General features: G+C 44.2%; 1 protein-coding gene across 1 annotated transcript in view; it reads right to left on the reverse strand.

The window, feature by feature from the left end:
* LOC310784493 (hamartin-like) overlaps nucleotides 1-22,352 on the reverse strand; it is a gene marked incomplete at its 5' end in the record, with an annotated part of 69,927 nt that overhangs the window by 14,641 nt on the left and 32,934 nt on the right. The window contains 7 exons of the mRNA XM_083645479.1: nucleotides 261-371; nucleotides 2,448-2,630; nucleotides 5,496-5,662; nucleotides 13,795-13,865; nucleotides 15,580-15,716; nucleotides 18,679-18,862; nucleotides 22,065-22,221. Coding sequence (XP_083501605.1) covers nucleotides 261-371; nucleotides 2,448-2,630; nucleotides 5,496-5,662; nucleotides 13,795-13,865; nucleotides 15,580-15,716; nucleotides 18,679-18,862; nucleotides 22,065-22,221 — 1,010 coding nt within the window. The remainder of the gene's footprint in view (nucleotides 1-260; nucleotides 372-2,447; nucleotides 2,631-5,495; nucleotides 5,663-13,794; nucleotides 13,866-15,579; nucleotides 15,717-18,678; nucleotides 18,863-22,064; nucleotides 22,222-22,352) is intronic.

Below are 22,352 nucleotides of genomic sequence, written 5' to 3' on the forward strand. Positions count from 1 at the left end.
ATGGTAAAATTAGCTATAGAAAGCAAAACCTTTTTTGGGTACCAGTCTGTAAACATGTTTATTTCTGTTGTAAAGTTGGGTATTTTAACATGGGGGTCAATGGGGAATGGGGAATTCGCTTTTGGAGCCAGCCTGAAGTGGCCATTCGAGGAACTGCCGTTTTTGGTACTTCTGCGTTGGAGACGGAGGTTGCCGCTTGTGTGAGCGTGAATGTATCTGCATGATTGACAGCTGAATCTGCCAATGGGAGGGCTCCTTACCTTGAGTGACAGCTGGGTGAGCTGGTGTTCTGCATTGTAAGCCTCGTTATTGGCCTTCTGAAGCTCCGCCTCCAAATCCTTCAGCTCGCTCTGACACTCCTGCAGCTCGCTCTGAAACAACCAATCACAATCCTGTTTTTCAAACAACCAATGAGTGCAAAAATCACCCTGAGTCAGCCAATCACAGAGGTAGAATGCTGCAGCGCCATTGAACCATCTCCACCTGAGCTGTCTGAGGAACCTGCTGAAGATCAACTGGCAGGACAGAATGTCTAACACTGAAGTCCTCAGCAAGGCTAACATTCCCAGCATCCGCACTAGGGATGGGACCGATCCGATCCAATATTGGTATCGGGGGCCGATACTGACGTAATTCATGGATCGGATTTGGCCGATCCACATGCCATGTACTGCTGACCCAGTTTTTACATGGCTCGCGCTCGCGCTGAATGAGCCCACCGTTACAGTCTCCAGAAATTCCATTCCACAGTTTGCAGATCGCTAGCCTGTAGCAGCACCCACTGTGGCTGGCTGTGTGTCAGCTGAGCCGACTCGTCACTCAGCTAACGTAATATGCCCGTGGCGTGGAGATATGAAATAGTAGATACACAGACAACTTCTCACTAATCCATCCAGCCGTCGTGTTGACCGCCGGAAGCCCACTCCGCATCCCGGAGGGGCTATATTTTATTACTTTTCACAAATCAATTCAAATTGTTTTGGGAAATATCTAATGACCCAATTGTTTTTGCGGGATATTATGAACCAGGTACCTAATGTTATGAAAGAATTGATTACAAAACACTAAGTAATGTATCTTAGTAGGAGCCAGCTACAGACAGAGGGCCCTTATTTAAAGCAGCAATGCCTAAATAGTGCAAGTATCCTCATTTGCCTTGTATATTTTTCTACATTTTGTTTTTTGCAAGTTGTATTTTACTTACATTTTTACTTCAATTGGCCAAATTTTTGTCTGTACTGTATAGTCAAGAAAAAATAGCGATCGATGATATCGGAATAATATCGATATCGGCAGATATCCAAATTCAGATATCGGATCGGAACTGAAAGAAAAGTGGATCGGTGCATCGGCATCCCCAATCCCCACCCTGCGTGAGAAAGCACAGCTCACATGGACTAGCTATGTGAACAGAATGCCCTGCACGAGACGGCCAAAACAAAGTCTTCTTCAGAGAGCAGGAGAAGCTCCTGTGGCCTGTTGAAGAGGCAGCAGTGCAGATCTGCCAAGGAAGGAGGTGTCGCTGCACCTCACAGCTCTACAGCTCCCTGACGTGTCCAGTGTGCCACAGAGAATTCTGGGCTCACACTAGGGCATTCACAGACTAGTCGACTCGTAAAACCACTATTCGACACTGTGCTTAGTAGTCGACTAGTCGTTTTTTTGTTGTTGTTATCTTTAAGAAAGAACATGAGGTATTTACACGACATACATGGACTATCATATCCCATATCCCATATCCCCCACAAAGAACATCAAAACACAACAAAACAAAACAAGAAAACTGCATAAGATACACAATAATCCAAGAACAAACAAGACTATTGGACAAACAACCAAACAAAAACAATGCATTCAAAGTAAATACATGGATCTTGCCCTGGTGGCAGCTAGGAAATGCATAGCTTTAAATTGGAAAGCATCCAATCCCCCAGCTGTAGTTCACTGGTGGAATGAACTCTCAAGCTACCATACGTTGGATAACATTTACTACAAGAGCAAAGGCAGATTCTTAGACATCCCCAAAATATGGCAACCACATACAGAGTTTGACTTTAAGAACTTTTTACCCCAGTGTCATTAGGCTTATCAGGATAGGAGCTGAATGCATTGTTTTTGTTTGTCCAATAGTCTTGTTTGTTCTTGGATTATTGTGTATCTTATGCAGTTTTCTTGTTTTGTTTTGATGTTCTTTGTGGGGGATATGGGATATGATAGTCCATGTATGTCGTGTAAATACCTCATGTTCTTTCTTAAAGATAAAAAAAACAAAAAACTAGTCGACTACCTTTAGGGACGACTAGTTGACTAGTAAAATTCACTAGTCGTGAATGCCACTGGTCTGCTCAGCCATCTGCACACTCACCAAAACCCAACTAAATGAGACGTGCAATGGTCATCATAAACTATGTTGGACGAACAAGATGTGTGTGTGTGTGTGTGTGTACCTGTAGACTCTGTCTCTTGCTGCGTTCCTCGTGCTGCTCTCTCAGCAGTGCGTGTATTTGTGTGTGTAGCTGGGCTGTGTATGTGTGTGTGTCATTCTGCAGTAGTGTGTAGCGCTGCTGCTCCGCCTCCAGGCTGCTGCTCAGAGCTTGGAGCTCCACCTCCTGTAGCCGCAGCTGGGCCTTCTGCACACACACACACACACACACAATACGCATGCACATGTGCACGCGCACACACAACACAACACAACACACACACACACACACACACACACGGGGATACAGTTTGTCAGCTGATATCTCACGCGCCTTCACTAACATTATCGTTTGGACCTTCGCTAACATTATCGTTTGGACCTTCGTTAACTTTATCGTTTGAACCTTCACTAACATTATTGTTTGGATCTTTTCTAACGTTATCGTTTGGGTGAGTGATAGGCCTGTGAATCTTCACTGGCCTCACGATTCGATTATGATTCATCTGTCCACGATTCGATTCGATTCCGCGATGCGATACAGCTCCAACAGTATTGCAGCTCCAAGTATCAAATCCTCAATTTTCTGTACTATTACTGCACATGGCTACTTTTTCATCAATTAATACAAGCAGTCAGATAAATATCAGCATACCTGCAGAGCTCTTTTTCCCCCTTTTTTCCATAAGTGACAATTTACGCTTTTACTCTGAAGGCAGAACAACCCAACTTCCTGTTTTAGCTTGCCGCTGCTATGCCTAACTTCCTGGCTGTTGCTTGCTAACCTGCAGTCACTGACACTGGTGGATTTGCGTGTGCCTCCGTGACATAATTATATTAGCAGTGTCTAAGCGACCACCCGTGCTCGGAGTTATATCTGTACTGGAATAACACAAAGTCACAACAGGAATGCGTGGAACTGCGATAGCAGTTAGTGGGAAATTCAGACACACAGGGACAGGTGAGTCAGCTGAGGCTGCTAATACAGCCATGAATACAGCCAATCTATCAGTACTCGGTGGCCTCACGTGTTGTTTTGTTATTATGTGAACTGTAAAGGCAACGTTTCATCGTCCGGTGATAACGTCTGTGTTTGTGTGCGACTGTGCGCGCGTGAGTGTGTTGTGGCAATCGTTATCTTGTAGGCTACAGCCCGCAGTGCAACAAGCTGCGCTCAGTGCTCACTCTGTGCTTTTTGGTCGATGGTGTTGAAATAAGTCCATTGCGCTGCTGTCTTTAGTAGCCAGTATCACAGCCTCTAGAGAGACTTTACAGGAGGGAGAATGGACAAGTAGCAGCATGCGTACATGAGAGAGAGCCGCCCCACCATAACGTAATTACCCTAGTTGAAGTGTAAATCGATTTTACGATTTTCACGTTTTTAACATCGTCCTAACTAATTAATTCGATTCAAAATCGATTTATCGTGCAGCCCTATATCGTTCCATCTCTAATAGACAGACAGACAGACAGATCGAAACAGAGGGGAAAGACAGATAGGGAGCTCACTTCTCTCAAGAGCAAAGGTGGAGGTTTGTTGGCTGAGACTGTTAAAATGTGAAATGGAGTTAACAAAAGGAAGAAAAGGGGAAACTTATTTTTCTAAAATTAAAGCACGTTTAAGATGCACATTTTCCCAAAGCACTATGTTGTATGTTATTTTTAACTCATTCAGTGCCAGCCACTTTTGGAGAACGGATGCTCCCAGTGCCAGAGTTTTCAGAGCGTTTTCAGTGATTTCTCGAGGCCCACAGAATATTGTGTGATATTACTATGTAAACACCGAACACGCACAAGAACGAGCTGGCTCTATTGTATCATCAGCAAAAAAAAGTTTATTGATACCATTTTCCGTTCTTTAGTTATGAGCCGGAGAAGATAGGTTGTTTTCAGCGTTTTCAGGCTTTTCAAATTATTAGCTGAGATAATCCGCCTTTTGTGAAATGCAGCATTTCAAGCACATTCACTGAGTCTGAAGATAATATTTTCTGATGTAGTGACGTAGTTGTTGTGTGATGCCCTGCGTGCACCACCCCCCTCCCCCCCTCCCCCCGTAAACTCCTCCCCACACTGCACACAGCCTCACGCAACCATTATATTTTCGGAGTGCTGCGTTTGTGTGCTGCTGTCGGCTCTCAGCGCCACAGCAGGGAAGAGCCAACCCGGATTGCTGAATGGTTTGGCGTCAGGGGCTGCTTTCCTGTCTGCTAATCGGGTGGAGAAACTATACAGACAGACAGACAGACAGACAGGGACAGAGGGGCTCAGTTGTGAGCGCGGATTGACTCCTGTTCGGAGCCAATGTCAGCTCCCGCGACAGAGCAAATGGCTCTGGGAGCATGCATCGGGTTGTCTTTGATCCACGGCTTTTAGGCTGTTTCTCGGACCTGTCTCTAATCTGGACTGCACCGAGCAAGCACTGTCGCCACCTAATGAGTCCGTAAAATAGGTTATACACCTCCAATAGCTACTATAGTTGTACAGGAGCTGCGGAAGGCTTTGATCGACGTCCCACCGTCAAAAAACGCATTGGACGTCGAAGGACGTCCGTGGCATTCTACGTCACTATTTAATTGGACGTCGAAGGACGTCCATGGCATTCAATGAGTTAAATGCAGCCATTATTTTACTTGACCTGAGAAAAGAATATGTGTTTATTATTAGTTGTAGGCTAGTTATTTATAATTAATCCAGTTAAATATGAAAACTGTAAATAACCATTGTTGATGTTTATTTTGATTTAACAGTCAATCGTTGACTACATACAGATGTTGTACCATTAGGCTACTGCAATCATTGAAGTAGCCTAAGTTCAATGACACTGAATCATAATGCAAGCTACGTTACAATGTTCTGAACCTTTGCTTGAGGACATTTTCTCTAACTGGACCTCTATGAATTTTAATTGAGTACCCCTGATTTAACAAAAATTTCCATAAAAATATCCCATTGACATTTGACTTTTATTGTGTTACTATGTAAAACAAATTGCTAGGATCCAGGTCTTCCAGACTCATTCCTGTGGTATTCTATTGAGTGTGTGTGTGTGTGTGTGTGTGTGTGTGTGTGTTACCATGGCTTGGTTGTGCTCCTCCAGGGCGGTGGCGTTAACGACCCTCCGGTGCAGGCGGCGGTTTCTCACGGCGTGCTGCTGTCTCTTGAAGCGTTCGTACTGCAGCTGACTGACCACCAGGAGGAGCTCCGAGCGCACTGCCTGCAACTCTGAGCCCGGGGCACAGCCTGGTGCATACACACACACACGCACGCACGCACACACACACACACACACACACACACACACACACACAAGCACGCACGCAGAGAGGGGAGGTCTGTTAGCTACTAGCATAGACTGTATACAAAATATGGCACAGTTCAGCGTGACGTCACCCATTGGTTTGTGGCCTTTAGTTTGGTGTTTTGGCCGCCGCCATCTTGGTTCTTGCACAGCTGGCATGAGACCAGGGGTTTCCCACAGTGTTGCAGAGCCGCCTGCTATTGGTCCGTATTGGATCGGCAAGCTGCACGATCACTGGACAGGCGACCTGTCAATCACGCCCAAAACAGTCTGCTTTATCATGTATTTGACTCTAAATGGGTGTGTTATATAAAAATGCATCCCCCTGTACAGTTATTATGAAAGGAGAAATAGCTACAGTAACCCAAAACCAGGTTTTGAACAAGACTGTAAACATGCTTACTCCTGTTGTAAAGTCAGGCATTTTAACATGCCTTTTGGAGTCAGCCTCAAGTGCTCAACTGCAGCTTTGATCACTTCCGCATAGGCTTCATCTGACCAAACCACTCCACTGTTTTGGTTTTCCACAGGGCAGGTAGTGAGACTTTTTAGTAGCACCTCCATCAAGCTTCCAAGCGAGCCAAAAGATGATGTGAAAAGACAGCTGGCTACTGCTCTTTCTTGCTGCCATCAGCCTCTTCTGACATAAAGTCTGTCTCCTTGCTTAGCCTCCACAGACGGCCATTTTAACTTGTTTTTTAGATAAATTAAAGGCTGGAACATGACTAAAATCCCTCTGTATTGGGGGCGGGGGCGGGGGGGGGTACTATTTGCGGTGGAAAACAACAGGTACCAAAGGTGAGTAGAGGCAAGTTGATCCTGTGTTATCCAGGTGATGTTCCCAGCCAAAGGCCTGTTGGCTGCCAGCCAGCTGCTATACCAAAGAACTGAACTTTGTTACACCATAAGGGACATTGCTTTAGATCAACTTTTGGCATGTTTATTATGGTTATTAGAGCCCGACCGATATATTGGTCCACTGATATTATCGGCCGATAACCGATATGTTGGCCGATATTGCAGATATTTTTTTATTTTGTATTTGTATTTGCATGTTGTGTATTATTTGATTTTTTTTCTTAACTCAACTTGTATTTTATATTTGTTCCATTTGTGTTTTTGTATTTCTAGTTATTTAGAATTATTAGATTCCCAGTGAAGTTTACAGTTTCATTGCATTGATGTCATTTTGGACAATAATGTTTATTGATAGGCTGTAAAATATCCTGCCTACATTATATATCTCAAGTCATGTCAAGTCATATCTTTGTCAAGTGTTTGATATTTGAGGGATCATTGCAAACGATTTGAGTAGTATAATGTGTATATATAATATAAGAATATCGGCCGATATATCGATATCGGAAATTCTTCACTCTCTAATATCGCTAGCCTCAAAAATCCAGTATCGGCCGGGCTCTATTTTTATTTATTTATTTTTAATCAGGGACAGTGCACATTAATCAACATCAATACCAATGTAAATGTGCCAGGGTTAGCTTAAGAGCTAATTTGCACCTGTAGTCCCTGAGCAGGAGCCAATCCAAAGGTACATTATAAATAATTCATACAAAACACAAATTATCACAAATCATACAAACAATATACAAGTACAACTGGTGAAATCACATTGCATTATTAACTCATTGAGTGCCAGCCACTTTTGGAGAACGGATGCTCCCAGTGCCAGAGTTTTCAGAGCGTTTTCAGTGATTTCTCGAGGCCCACAGAATATTGTGTGATATTACTATGTAAACAGCGAACACGCACAAGAACGAGCTGGCTCTATTGTATCATCAGCAAAAAAAAGTTTATTGATACCATTTTCCGTTCTTTAGTTATGAGCCGGAGAAGATAGGTTGTTTTCAGCGTTTTCAGGCTTTTCAAATTATTAGCTGAGATAATCCGCCTTTTGTGAAATGCAGCATTTCAAGCACATTCACTGAGTCTGAAGATAATATTTTCTGATGTAGTGACGTAGTTGTTGTGTGATGCCCTGCGTGACCCACCCCCCTCCCCCCCTCCCCCCGTAAACTCCTCCCCACACTGCACACAGCCTCACGCAACCATTATATTTTCGGAGTGCTGCGTTTGTGTGCTGCTGTCGGCTCTCAGCGCCACAGCAGGGAAGAGCCAACCCGGATTGCTGAATGGTTTGGCGTCAGGGGCTGCTTTCCTGGCTGCTAATCGGGTGGAGAAACTATACAGACAGACAGACAGACAGACAGGGACAGAGGGGCTCAGTTGTGAGCGCGGATTGACTCCTGTTCGGAGCCAATGTCAGCTCCCGCGACAGAGCAAATGGCTCTGGGAGCATGCATCGGTTTGTCTTTGATCCACGGCTTTTAGGCTGTTTCTCGGACCTGTCTCTAATCTGGACTGCACCGAGCAAGCACTGTCGCCACCTAATGAGTCCGTAAAATAGGTTATACACCTTCAATACCTACAATAATTGGACAGGAGATGCAGGGGGCTTTGATCGATGCCCCACCGTCAAAAAACGCATTGGACGTCTTTCGACGTCCATGGCACTCTACGTCACTATTTAATTGGACGTCCTTCGACGTCCATGGCACTCAATGAGTTAACATACAACCACAACTCCTGGACAGTGGACAGATGATCCATTTGTATGTGCCCTATGTTTAAATCCACCTAGAGATCCACCCTATTTGTGCATACACGTTTGTTTAGATTTGAAGTAATATTTCAATTTAATTTTAAAACTATGGTAATTAGCACAATTCCTAATGGCTATAGGGAGGCTATTCCAGGTTTTTGAAGTTCTCACTGAAAATGCAGACTTTGCAAATGAACTGCAAATAACTATTGGTTATGTTATTTCCATTTACTTGCATGTTAAAGACATTGTGAGAAGATGACATCACCTGACACCAAATATCAGCCAATAGCAGATGGTCATTTCAGTAGCATGCCTTCACACAGACTTGGTGTTTAGTTTAGGGAATGTGGAGCTGATACAGATGTGATGCTTCCTGCCTCACTTTACAGAGAAAATACAAACTCAACAGTTTACTTTTAGAGTTCAAACCATTTGAGAAAGTCCAGCAGTTCTCTCTCTCTCTCTCTCTCTCTCTCTCTCTCTCTCTCTCTCTCTCTCTCTCTCTCTCTCTCTCTCTCTCTCTCTCTCTCTCTCTCTCTCTCTCTCTCTCTCTCTCTCTCTCTCTCTCTCTCTCTCTCTCTCATATGCAGGCTCCTCACTCTGAGGTCAATTCTGATTTTATTCAGTTGTTAAAGCAGGACTAAACGCCCCAGATTTCTTGCAAAACTGTATTCTACTTGATTTGAAAACTCTGCAGGCAAGATGGCCGACTATACTCCCTCCTTTAGCTGGCAGAATTCCTCCCCCATAAACTAACATATCTTGGCCAATAAGTATGTAACATACAAAATAAAACAACCCGTAATATCTTAATTTGATGTAGAATGGAGAGGACATGTAACTGTTTATTAAACTTGCATTCCAGGAATATTGTGCTCTAAAGATAACGTTAGTGGCTCGAGACTGTTTCGTCCTGAAACCCACTCGCTTTGCGCCAGAACACAATTCGGGGGTGGTTTTGGGATTCAAAATAACGCATCCGAGATATAAAACGTTATGAATATAGCCACGTTATAAACAACAAACTAACGCTGGTGATCCGTATGGAAATGGTTAAAAGTTCTATCAATCTGGTCATTTAGTGGCGTTTTACTGCCATGTAACATAACTAACTAGCGGCTAACATTAGCCACAATAGGCATTACCCATGGATGCATTGGTCTTAAAGGGCTCGCGCCGCGTGAACTACAGTAATAATCAATGGGGAAAAAAACTAATTTTCACATGAGTGGGCCGCGTGCTAACCCCACCGTGACGTCACGATGTACCAAATATCCCATTCATTTGAGGGCACACAAAAAAGCAGTGTTCAACCCATAGAGGGAACTTATGCTGCTGAAAATGATACAAATGGTACAATGGTAACAGTTTGGTCTCAAATGTGGAAATTTTGACCAGAATTCTTCACACACCACCCCCAAAGTCATATATATATTGGTTAAAAGCTGAAAAAAAGTGTTTTGGGGTTTAGTCCTGCTTTAACTGTGAGCAAGGAGGATATAATAAACAACTCAACACATGACACTTATTTTGAAATTATCAACTGACATGACTTATTTTGAAATTTAAGGAAGCATCACATTATATCCTGTCTGCAAGCAGCCGTATCAGCTCCAGACTTCTTCCAATGGTTTTAATGGCTCACACTTAACATGCAAGCAAACACAATGCTGATTTCATGATATAATTATTTCTCAAGGAAAGCTGAGAATCCTGAGACCACCAACTGATCCTGGATAAGTTTGGGGAGTATTTTTAGGCTGAATGGCGATACACAATACACAATATATATGTGGGTATTTTATACAAACTGGGCTAAATGTTCAGTTGTAAGTCATAGCTAGCATCCTGATCACGTGATGTCACATCCCGTTTCACTCTACTTATCAGTCTGGACTTCTAGCTGCCCAGAGATTTCAGTGGGCGGGAGCACTTGCCTTGACAGACAACTACTTCAGCCAATCAGTGTTGCCAAATCCAGTCTGAAGAGTGGCGAAAACATCTTTTCCACCGAGAAACTGCTGCTGCATACTCTTTTTCTTGTTTAATTGTTGTTATTGAGTCTATTTCCGCAATAACTGCACTTTTGGCTGTGTTTACTCTACTAACGTTAACGTTAACGCTCGTTGCTTCAGGAGAAGCTATTCCTGTTTTGCCATCGGCAGCCCTGATTGGCCCGGTTACATCAACAACTATAATGGAGTCCCTGATTGGCCCGGTTAGATTTTAATTTCAGGAAATCCCTGTCGATGGCTGGAATTCCAGACTGATACGTAGAGCGAAACAGAACGAGGTGATCAGGATTCAACCAGGTTAGGTCAAAGCCAGATGTGAGATGATGTTACAAGCAGTATTATTACAATTTAGGGAAATCACATGAATCACATCAATCAATAACACACAGAAAAAGCAAATAGACCCAGGAAAGAGAGGACAGACACACAGACAAACAGACAGACAGACAGCCTCTTCACGTAGCCTCCAATTGTTACGGAATCCTGGACGTACACCTGGCACAACCATATGACTTACCAGTAACTTATTATTATGACCACTACTCAGCCTAGTCTACAAATCGCTCCTACGTTAGTACCTGTAACATTACGTTAGTACCTGTAACATTACGTTCTCTCCCCCAACATTCAACGTGATTAGGATGCCTCACTCGTGTGACGGTTCACTCTCCGTCGCCCTTCACGTATCGATTATAATATCCATTGTTTAATGGCTGGTTTTTTTCTATGATAAGAGATTATCAAGAGAAGAGAAGATAATTGTGACAGCAGGTGGCGCCCTTGTGTTTATTTTGGGGATGCCAGACTGGTCTACAAACGTCAGGGCGTGCAGGTAGAGCTCAGGAAGCCCATTGAAACGCCCCACGCGAGATGAGGGCTCAGTTGTTTTCACACAGAAGATCTTAGCGGACAGGACCGCTTGTTCGCAGCCAAGGTTAGGGTTTAGTATAGGAGCACTGTTTTACAGATTATTATTTTGTTCCACTTTTGGACTGAGTGATAGTATGGACAATACTTATGAATGGGAGCACTTTGGGTGGAAACTGTTACTTTTCTTTTCACTGTAAATAAGTGCATTGTGAAACTACTAGAATTGAGTAGGTGGTGGTAATGCACTATAAACTGTTTGCCAACCGGCATAAAACTCTAAAGAAGAAGAAGAAACCAGGCGGAAGGGAGATGGCATCTCATAAAACCAGCGCAGTTTGGCAATATTTTGATGCAGTAAATGAAAATATGGTTGTATGTATGTAGGCTGTGTCAGATCAAACTGGCATATAACGTTAACCACTCGACCGACATTCAGCACAGGTATGTGGACGCCAGGAGAACAGCACGACCTGATGCTATAGCATCTAACGCGTTAGCCACACAAGCTAAGACGTTGCCATACGAGACAACATGGCAATAAATGACTGCGCAAGACGCTTCGACTTAACTTTGTTGAGGGCAAAGGCTTCTGAAAGTTAAATGGACTAAAAGCCCAAAGACACGGTACGAGGGTGAGTTGTCGATGTTTTCTGATGTGCAATGTTCATAAACAGCGCAAGATGATTTGGATATTGACGATTATGACAAACTTAATTAACGGAGTGTGTATTGACGTACAGTATCTGTCGTATAGCTACAGTACATGCACCGAACCGTGACGTCACGGGACGAATACGTACCGTGACACCCCTACTCTGTATGTATGTTTGCATGTGCTGGAACCCCCTGCCTTGAAAGTTCACACTGGATTTATTGGGATTTATTCATGAAAAAGTGAGTGGGTAATAAATAACACCAGCCGGAAGAAATAGTTTTTAGTTCATTCTATGATTTTGCATAGAACTATGTTCAGACTCAGAGTGAAAGGACATTCAAGTTTAATACTGCCTTCATTTCAGTGACCTTGAACTTTGACGACAAAAGTTCATCCTGGAGTCCAAGTGGACGTTTGAGGGAAATCTGAAGAAATTCCGTCAATGCGTTCCTCAGATATCGCGTTAACGAGCTTGAAAATCGCATTCGAGAGGTCACAGTGACCTTGACCTTTGACCACCAAAATCTAATCAGTTCATCCTTGATATGAGTCCACATCGACGTTTGAGGCAAATTTGATGAAATTCCGTCAAGGCGTTTTATCAGATATACAGTATATATATATAACGAACATTGGACGGATGGACGGACAACCCGAAACCTTAATGCCTCCGGCCTGGCTATCGCCGGCGGAGTCATATAAAGTGCAGAAAAAGGCATAGGTGTGTATATAATAGGGGTGTCATGATACACTCAGTTCACGATACGATACAGGGTTCACGATAACGATACAATATTTTAACAATATTTTTTTGCGACCGATTTGTAAGTTGAGGGGGCATCCGCCACGCGCATTTGAGTAATTTCACCATTTTCATCCTCCGTGTCTGTAACGTCCCTCGTCTGTTCAAACAAAGCAGTGAAAAGGAGAGCGAGCATGCAATCAGATGCAGATCAGTGCCACCATGTTCAGCTTATTTTTCTCGCGATATGAGATTTCATCTCAACGATACATATTGTCACGTTTTGATATCGCGATATATTGTGGGACGATATATTGTGACATCCCTAGTCTATAACCTATGTTTAATATATAAAAATACCTGCCCCCTCGCCAGTTATAACCGCCTCCTCAGTCATTTCATCCTGGCGCCGGGGCTGCAGCAGCTCCACGTGTGACGACCATTCATCAGCCAGCTGCCTGCCTCTGTGTCAGTCTGATTCTCTATTCTTTTTTGACACCGGTGTGACCCGGAAGCTATAAGGAAAAGCATTAACCCCTACACCCCGGATGTGGAATGTCTCACCCTGCATCATAACTTCATATAGATCTATATCCTCCTAGATGTGCAAGCATGTATCAATATAAACCATAACCCTAATAGACTCTCGTAACGGACAAGCCCGTCTTTTATTGTCACATAGATACTGAGAATAAGTCAGGAAAGATGATGTTCTACATATTAAGGAAGTCCTCTTAGACTGACGTCATGACTGTGACCTCCTGCCTCAAGACGTATGGTAAGAGACAGACAGATAGGCAGACAGGCTGACAGACAGACAGACAGACAGACAGGCAGGCAGACAGACAGACAGACAGACAGACAGGCAGGCAGACAGGCTGACAGACAGACAGGCAGACAGGCAGACAGGCAGATAGGCAGACAGACAGATAGGCAGACAGACAGACAGACAGACAGGCAGACAGACAGATAGGCAGACAGACAGACAGACAGACAGGCAGACAGACAGATAGGCAGACAGACAGACAGACAGACAGACAGACAGACAGACAGACAGACAGGCAGACAGACAGATAGGCAGACAGACAGACAGACAGACAGACAGACAGACAGACAGGCAGGCAGGGAGACAGACAGACAGGCTGGTCAGTGAGTTAATGGATCAGTACCTTTGGATTTCATGCTCTGCTGTTTACCTCCAGAAAGACTCCAGTCCACTGACTTATTTGCCATGGGCAGTCTGCAACACACACACACACACACACACACACACACACACACACACACACACACACACACACACACACACACATTTGAATATTTATTTATGTCCACATAAATACAAGTATGCAAAGGACATAAACAGTAGACGTTTGTGCCAAATTCGAAGAAATTCCTTCAAGGTGTTCCTGAGATATCGCGTTACCAAGCTGGGAAATGGTGTTCGTGAGGTCACAGTGACCTTGACCTTTGACCACCAAAATCTAATCAGATCATCCTTGAGTCCAAGTGGACGTTTGAGGGAAATTTGATACAATTCTGTCAAGGCGTTCCTCAGATATCGCATTGATGAACATCGGACGGACGTACAACCCAAAACCATAATGCTTCCGGCCTGGCTATCGCCTGCGGAGGCATTAAAAGTACATCCAATTCTACCATTTATAGAGTATTATTTTGTTTCGTGATTTTCAGTTCATGTGTCATTTTCTCCTGTTTCCAGTGTGATTAATTAAAGAGGGCCTATTATGTTAAGACGGTTTTCACATAATTGTGTTGCTAGGAAACAGTTTGGAACCTAGCTTTTTTTGAGTGCTCCCTGTGTCCTGCGCACTGTCCACAGCCTCTCGCTAGGCTGCTGTAACATGACACCGGGCCGGTGTCACCAGCTACATAGGGGGAGAGGCAGCGGTGCCATTGCCAGCGGACGAGACTCCTCTGTGGAGTTTACTCGCTCAAATGGCTTTGTACTACAGTGTCTCTCGAATACGGGACAAAGCGCGTCCCGTATCAGTTCAATACGGAACACGTCTTTTTGTTTACAAATACGGGACGGTTTTTAAGGGACGGTTGGCAACCCTAGCTGTATGTATAAACACATTGTCCGTTGCGAGCGCGCTCCCGCGAACACAGATCTTACCCACCCAAGCCCCTAGTACTATGTCTGTGTCGCCGGCAGAGCAGGGCATGTTTGAATACCAGAGGTGTGGACAAGTCATGTGACTTGAGTCAGACTTGAGTCAGTTAGTCTGGACTCGACTTGACAAAATCAGCTCGACTTGGACTTGAACACCAATGACTCGTGTCTTGACTTGGACCTGAGCCTTTTGACTTCAAAAGGCTTGATACCTTCCTTAATTTTTTATTTCATTTTATTTAGCGACACTAATAATCCACTCGCCACAGGAAACCTGCCATTCGCAAAATAGGACAATCAATACAGACACCACTGAGGGAGTCATTTACCAAGCCACTACTCGCATTGACGCTGCAACTAAACTGGTGCTTTGTTATGTCTTCAATTCATTTTATTGTATACTTAAACATGCATTACTCTCTATACCATCTAGATATAGATACTGCACCGCTTACTTCAGCACCTGGGTGTGATTTTGTTTAGGGCCATGGCCTCCATGTAATTCCCACCCTGATGTCCAGACCTGATTGAATGGACGTAGTCCAGAGTTCCTGTTTAAATGGGGCTTGGTGGAAAGGGGTCACAGAAGCTGAACTGAGGGGCTGCATAAGGGACAGGACAAGATCAATCAGGAGTTTTTTCAACTGTGAAGCCCCAGAATAAAATAGAGCTGCAAATGAGCCTAAAGTTAAGTCCCTGGGTGTTTTTTTTTGCTGGGTGGTTAATAACACATTTCTCTGTGGTGTGACAAACTCAAAACACATGTATTTTTGGTTTCCAGGGGCTTTAACCTCTACAGCAGCTGTGGGCGTCTCACCTGGCGCTGAGCCCGGCGTGGGCGTGGTGTCCGTGGAAGATGAGGCGGTCCAGCAGCTCCAGAGGAGACACACAGGCTGGCTCCTCCTCTCTCTGCTCGCTGTCTGTGGCTCCACCCCTCTCCTGCTCCAGCACCTCCTGCAGGGCAGAATGAACGCCACCTCACCGTTTACTGTACTGTAGTTTACTGTACTGTAGTTTACTGCAGTGTAGTTTACTGTACTGTAGTTTACTGCAGTGTAGTTTACTGCAGTGTAGTTTAGTGCAGTGTAGTTTACTGTACTGTAGTTTAGTGCAGTGTAGTTTAGTGCAGTGTAGTTTACTGCAGTGTAGTTTACTGTACTGTAGTTTACTGCAGTGTAGTTTACTGTACTGTAGTTTAGTGCAGTGTAGTTTAGTGCAGTGTAGTTTACTGTACTGTAGTTTAGTGCAGTGTAGTTTAGTGCAGTGTAGTTTACTGCAGTGTAGTTTACTGTAGTTTACTGCAGTGTAGTTTACTGTACTGTAGTTTAGTGCAGTGTAGTTTAGTGCAGTGTAGTTTACTGCAGTGTAGTTTACTGTACTGTAGTTTACTGCAGTGTAGTTTACTGCAGTGTAGTTTACTGTACTGTAGTTTACTGTACTGTAGTTTACTGTACTGTAGTTTACTGCAGTGTAGTTTACTGCAGTGTAGTTTACTGCAGTGTAGTTTACTGTACTGTAGTTTACTGTACTGTAGTTTACTGTACTGTAGTTTACTGCAGTGTAGTTTACTGTACTGTAGTTTACTGTACTGTAGTTTACTGTACTGTAGTTTACTGTACTGTAGTTTACTGTACTGTAGTTTACTGCAGTGTAGTTTACTGTACTGTAGGCTGCAAACTTGTTTAAACATGCAAATCAAAGTGGTTTCTGATGAGAATAAAGTAACGTTAACATGACATTATGTCAGCCTCTTCTCATCCCCTCTCTGGGGCCATGGGAGACAGTGGGAATCTCACTGCTCGTGCGCGCGGCTGCACGACCGGCAGAGAGGGCTTCCAAGTCGGACTGATAACCAACAACATAATTTGAGCTTATCCAGGTAAGATATTAATAATGTAATGACACATCCAGCGAGAAACTAACTATAATTAAGACATGGGCCAACTTTGACAAGGTTGTGTTCAGTATTTTAAGTAGGGCTGGCACGGATCAGAAAACCCACGGTTCGGATCGCGTGACGGATTTTGAGCCACGGATCACAGATTTTTCGTATCAGCAAAAAATAAAAAATAAAATAAAATTTCAGATTTTTTCTCTCAAAATTCGATTTTTTTAATACTATTATACTTCTCTAACCATTTGTTGACCTGCACAGCTCAATTTCTTTTTTTCTCATAAGTGACACAATTTATGCTTTTACTCTGAAGGCAGAACAACCCTGTTTTAGCGTGGCGCTGCTATGCCTAACTTCCTGGCTGTTGCTTGCTAACCTGCAGTCACTTGACACGGGTACAGACAGGGTGAGTCTGGAAACATAACGTTGGAGCTACTTAACATTAAACTACTACGTGTTGTTTTGTTATGTGTCCTAAAGGCAACATTTCACCATCCGGTGATAACGTGTTCGTGAAAAGTGTGTGTGGTGGCTCTCGTTATCTTGTGCAGCCCGCAACACGCTGCTCGCATTCCTGTGCTTTTTCAGAGGTGTTGAAATAAGTTTGTTGTGATGCTGTCTTTAGTAGCCACTAGCCACAGCCTTCAGAGAGACTTTACAGCGGGGAGAAGGGATGAGGAAGCTGACGCGCTCCCCATGATGATGCCCGTCTGTGTCTGGCTGCGCTGCAGGCGTTCTCATACACTAGCGTTAAACGTTAAATGCAACGAAAAACCACGGACGTTCCGAACCGTGAGGGCTGATCCGTACGGGTCACAGATTATCCGTGATCCGTGCCAGCTCTAATTTTAAGAGCCGTGACTGGAGGGGAGGGTGAGAAAAAACACGACTGCTCGACTTGAGGAATCTCCGTCGACTCACGGGTCTCTCGACTGATGATCGAATCGTCGACTTTTAGAAGACAGCCCTAGAATTTATAGAGGGGACAGTTCAAGATTTTAGAGGAGCAACTGCATCTAAAATGACAGAGCAATGCGAACATCAACGTTGTCATGAGAAGGCTGCACCACACTGCTGTCAAAAGCAGGGGAGAAATTCTCTGCAGAAAGGCGATTTAACATGCGAGAGCACTCTGGGGTTTGGGGGTAAATTAAAATACAATAAAACGGGTTAGACAACTTTGGTCATCAAAAGTTCAAACGAGGAGAACAAAGGTCCAGAGCTCACCGTCTGAGATAAGAAGCTGTTTTATCCAAAAAGGTATCGGAGAATCTCACTATGGGGAGTCTTCTGCAAGATGACCTAGAAGACCATTCATCTCTACACCATTGATGAAACAATGGGCGTGCCCCTCCGCCTGGCATGGGGCGATGTCCCATATATGCTAACAGCGGTGGGCGTGCCACTTAAGATTTGTCTCTCTCCTCGAGCCGAAAAGACAGCTAAACTGTCCATAGCGAGCTTAATTGCTTTCACCGGACGCTATGATAGCGTATTTGCAGCTTTTCTACACCACCTTTCTCACGGAAAGGTTATATCTTTCACAACTGTATGTTCCAGACGGCTGTCGGAAGGTATCAGGTTGAAGCGCTGTCCAAGCCCAATCTGTGGCATAGCATGGTAAACACCGCTGATATTTATCTGAATTCGAGATTATGGACGATGAATTTGAATTCGATGGCTGCCCGTATTTATTTGAGCTGGAATAACGTCATATGGATTACAAACTGAGAACACAAACTGCTATCTCTAATGTGGCAGACAGCAAACACTGCAGCCTGAGCACACTGCACAAAGGTAAATAGATAGTTAATTTGCTCATTGTCTCTATGATATAATAAGGATATGAGCCACTGTGTGTCATAAAATAAACTATTTACAGTACAGGACGTACAGTAAATGGACGTATTACACGTACCCCGTATTCCACGTTTCCAGCTCGCAGCTCAAAGCATATTATCGTTACAGTTAGTTACAGTTAGTTTAAAGTAGTTTAGTCTAGTTATTTCAGCCCTGGCTCACCTGGGTTTTCTTCCCCACGAACAGCGAGGCGGCTCTGGGCAGGGCAAGCTGGAAGAGGGGTTCGTATGGAGGGGCGGGGCTCTGCTCTGAGAGGGCGGAGCCAAACAGGGCGGGGCCTCCCTCCTCCAGTCTGTAGGGTGTGTGGTGGGCAGAGTCAAACAGGGTGGGGCCTCCCTCCTCCAGCCTGTAGGTAGGGGGTGGGACGATATGTATTGACACATAATCAATGTCGTATCGTGTATCGATGCAAAGTGAAAACATGGATATACTGTATATATCGTCTTCTTTAAAGGCTAGCTAAACCCTAAAACATATGTTTCAGCTTTAAACCAATGAGCTTTTGAGGTGTGTTGCTGAAGGATTCTGGTCAACATCTCCACATTTGAGACTAACCTGTTAGAATTCTACACACTATCATTTTCAGGCAGCGAGAGTGCCCTCTATCGCTTCAAACCGGCTTTTTTTGGGGGCTCCAAAATGGCCGATTTGTTCTACTGTTACGTCACGGTCGACGAACACTCCCTTTCCCATGCCAGAGCCAGAGGAAATAGAAGAGTTGCAACATCTCCATTCACTCCAATGGACCAGTGATTTAGCGAAGAATTAAGCAGGGCTGTCCATGTGTGATGTACTTTTGAAAGGGTAAGACGTTTAAAGAATCAAATGGTATACGTGACGGGGAATTATTGTATCGTTAGTGCCTCCCTTTTAGACGGCGACGGCGAATTTGGGCTCAGGAAACGACACATTTTGGAACCACCTTCCAGAGTGAAATTGTTGGTGACGCTTCCCGCTGATCATTCCATGTAATCGCTTGAAGACGGCACATTTCAGAAACTCTGACGTGCCTGCACATGCGACACACGCGATTACACCATAGCCGCGAGTTGGCAACCATTTTCAAAATAAAACGTCAGTATGAATGAAGTTTGGCAACATTCAGAATTAAGCTACACTGCGGCCAACTTCAGTGACATGTTCATAACGTTACTGCTGCGAGGAGCCGATGGCTGTACCCGGTCGGCATTTAATGTTAGTTACAAAAGCACGTCGACAGTGTTTTCTCACTGCCAGTAGCCTACAGTAGGGTTTGACAGAGATAGCACACTCAGCGCTCCCGGTCCTCGCTGCTCGTTAAAGATTTCCAATAGGTGTTATTCTGATAAACTCTAAATTCTCACCCGACAAATATTAAAACTTTAAAACAGTTTGGGGGTTTTTTTTAGCTTGAAAAAAGCTTTTTGGCAAGTCTAAATGACTGCGGAAGGCATACTCTACTTCAGTGTTTAAAACAGGAAAGACGATTACGAAATGACGTCATGCAGAAGCGTCCTTGTATGGGCAAAGAATAAGGTGATCACACTGCCACCTAGCGAGCTGGCATGTACATTACGGCGTTTTAAAAATTCAACAGCGCTCATGTAAACAGGGAGGTGTGAAGGAAAAGGTGTGAAGGAAACGCTATTGTGTCGTTTCTTCCAGAAACTGTCCTCGTGTAAAGGGCCCCTGAGTGTGTGTGTGTGTGTGTGTGTGTGTGTGTGTAAAGGGCCCCTATGACTGAATGTGAAGGGCGATGCGAGCCTTGTGAGGCAAGTGATCTGTGCCTCGGAGCAGCACGAGACAGCAGCTGTCTGCAAAATGTATTTTACTGCACAAATCTGAAACCTACCGGTCATGTTTCAATAACAGTCTATTAACATTTATGGGCTAGAACGGTCTGCCTAGTGCCTACATGGCAGCCTGCTCAGAATTTTCTCTTAGCCATGAAGATTGATTGACAGCTGTCATGTCATGATATTATTGGTTGAAATGGGGAAGAAATGTGATAATACTACCTGACGTCAGCAAACTGTAGATTATCGTTATGAATGAACTCAGCATGGTTGACTTTTGATGTGAAAAAGCAAAGAAATTGGAGGTTCGTGAATTTTTTGGCATACATTGTTAAATAGGTCCACTGTATAACCAGGGATGGGATCAGAAATAGTTAAAAAGTCATTTTTCATTTCAGCACGACTAACGGCCAAAACACACAGCGCAGCCAGTTTTCATTTTTTACGTGAGCCGTGAGCGAAAGAGACAGCGGGAGCAGCGGGAAAGAGAGAGAGGTGGGAGTGACGCTGCTATCTGAAGTGGGGTTTCAGGTGGTCATCCGGCACAGCAGAGCTAGAGAGAGACAGAGAGAGACTATAGACCTACCTACACAACAACGTTGTTAACAAACAACTACTGTGGTCAGTCATTCACTGTTTACCCCAATCCCAAGACATGGACATGCCATGAACAGTTGTCATGAACACATTATGTTATACATGAGGTTATAAACTCATGATCAAAATGAGGTAGATATGTGAAAACAAAAGATGAAGACGAGCGAGTCGCTGATGACCGGCGCGGAAAAATGCGCTCCTTGTGTGGACAGCCAGGCGCCTGCTGCTCGTGAGGAAAATGCGCTTCGCTTCTGCGCTTCCGCATCCTGTCTGTCCATAGCGTAAGATACGCCTTGTAAATCCAAGGTGATGAACCGTATGTGCATGGCTTATTTTTCATAATTGAAAGGTCTCTTTAAGTTTAACTGATCAAAAACATTTGGACTTAAACATAAGAAACGTGGCACTTTATAGTGAACAATAGACCATTTTACAGTGGACGTCACAGGATTATTTGCGCACGCATCTCGGTATCCAAAACTCCGCGGAACTCAAGCCGAAACGAGAGAGATCCCCGGAATACAGGAAAAAGACGTCTTGTGCCGTATGCGTACAGACGCTGGACATTCCCACTAGGAATATGATGATGTGCGGCACTGCAACGTTGGCGATGTTTGGATCCTAGACCCATCCTGACAGTGAGTACGGGTCAGGAAACCTCACCCCATTGAGAGAGTTAGCTTATTTGTGTCAGGTAACCTGTCTGTTGCTGGCAAAGCTTTAAAATACGTGGAGGAGGGATCGGGATCTTCCATATTTTTATGACAGCTGAACCGCTAGTTGTAACTTTTTGCAGCGAGTTCGGCTCCGCCCACCAAATACGTCATCGCTGTTTACAAACAGTAAAAGGGTCTATAGGTCTGTTTTTATCATTTTTATTAAAAATAATTGTTTGTTTTTAATTTAAATGTCTGGAAGAGCTCAGAAATGAAATTGTCAAATCATACTTTAGTTGCTTTTTGTTTTTGTGAGTTGATATAAATGTAACTGAAATTGTGTAAAATGGGCATATAGTATCGTCTCATATCGATCACAGGGCCCTGACTTGAATTTAATCAAATCAAAATCGTATGGTGGCACACTTTGTGATATCAGCACATATTGTATTGTTGTCGAAAGAATCCATATATGATATGATATTGTATCTTGATGAAACTTTTTGATTCCCACCCATACCTGTAGGGCGTGTGGTGGGCGGGGCTAAGGCAGGGCCTGAAGGACCAGGGGAGCGAATGGTCGGCCGAGCCCAGAGACGGCTCACTGTGACTGGGAGTGGAGGCCAGGGGCATGGCCTGGGAGGACGGAGACCTCAATAACTCCTCTGGTATGGCTTCTGGAGGAGAGAGAGAGTGAGAGGGAGACAGAGAGAGAGATAAAGGGAGAGAGAAGGAGAGAGCAAGAGTGAGACAGAGAAAGAAAGAGGGAGACAGAGAGTGAGAGAGACAAAGAGAGAGAGGGGGAGGC

This window comes from Poromitra crassiceps (genome assembly GCF_964638095.1).
Source record: "Poromitra crassiceps genome assembly, chromosome: 10".
NCBI lineage: Eukaryota > Metazoa > Chordata > Actinopteri > Beryciformes > Melamphaidae > Poromitra > Poromitra crassiceps.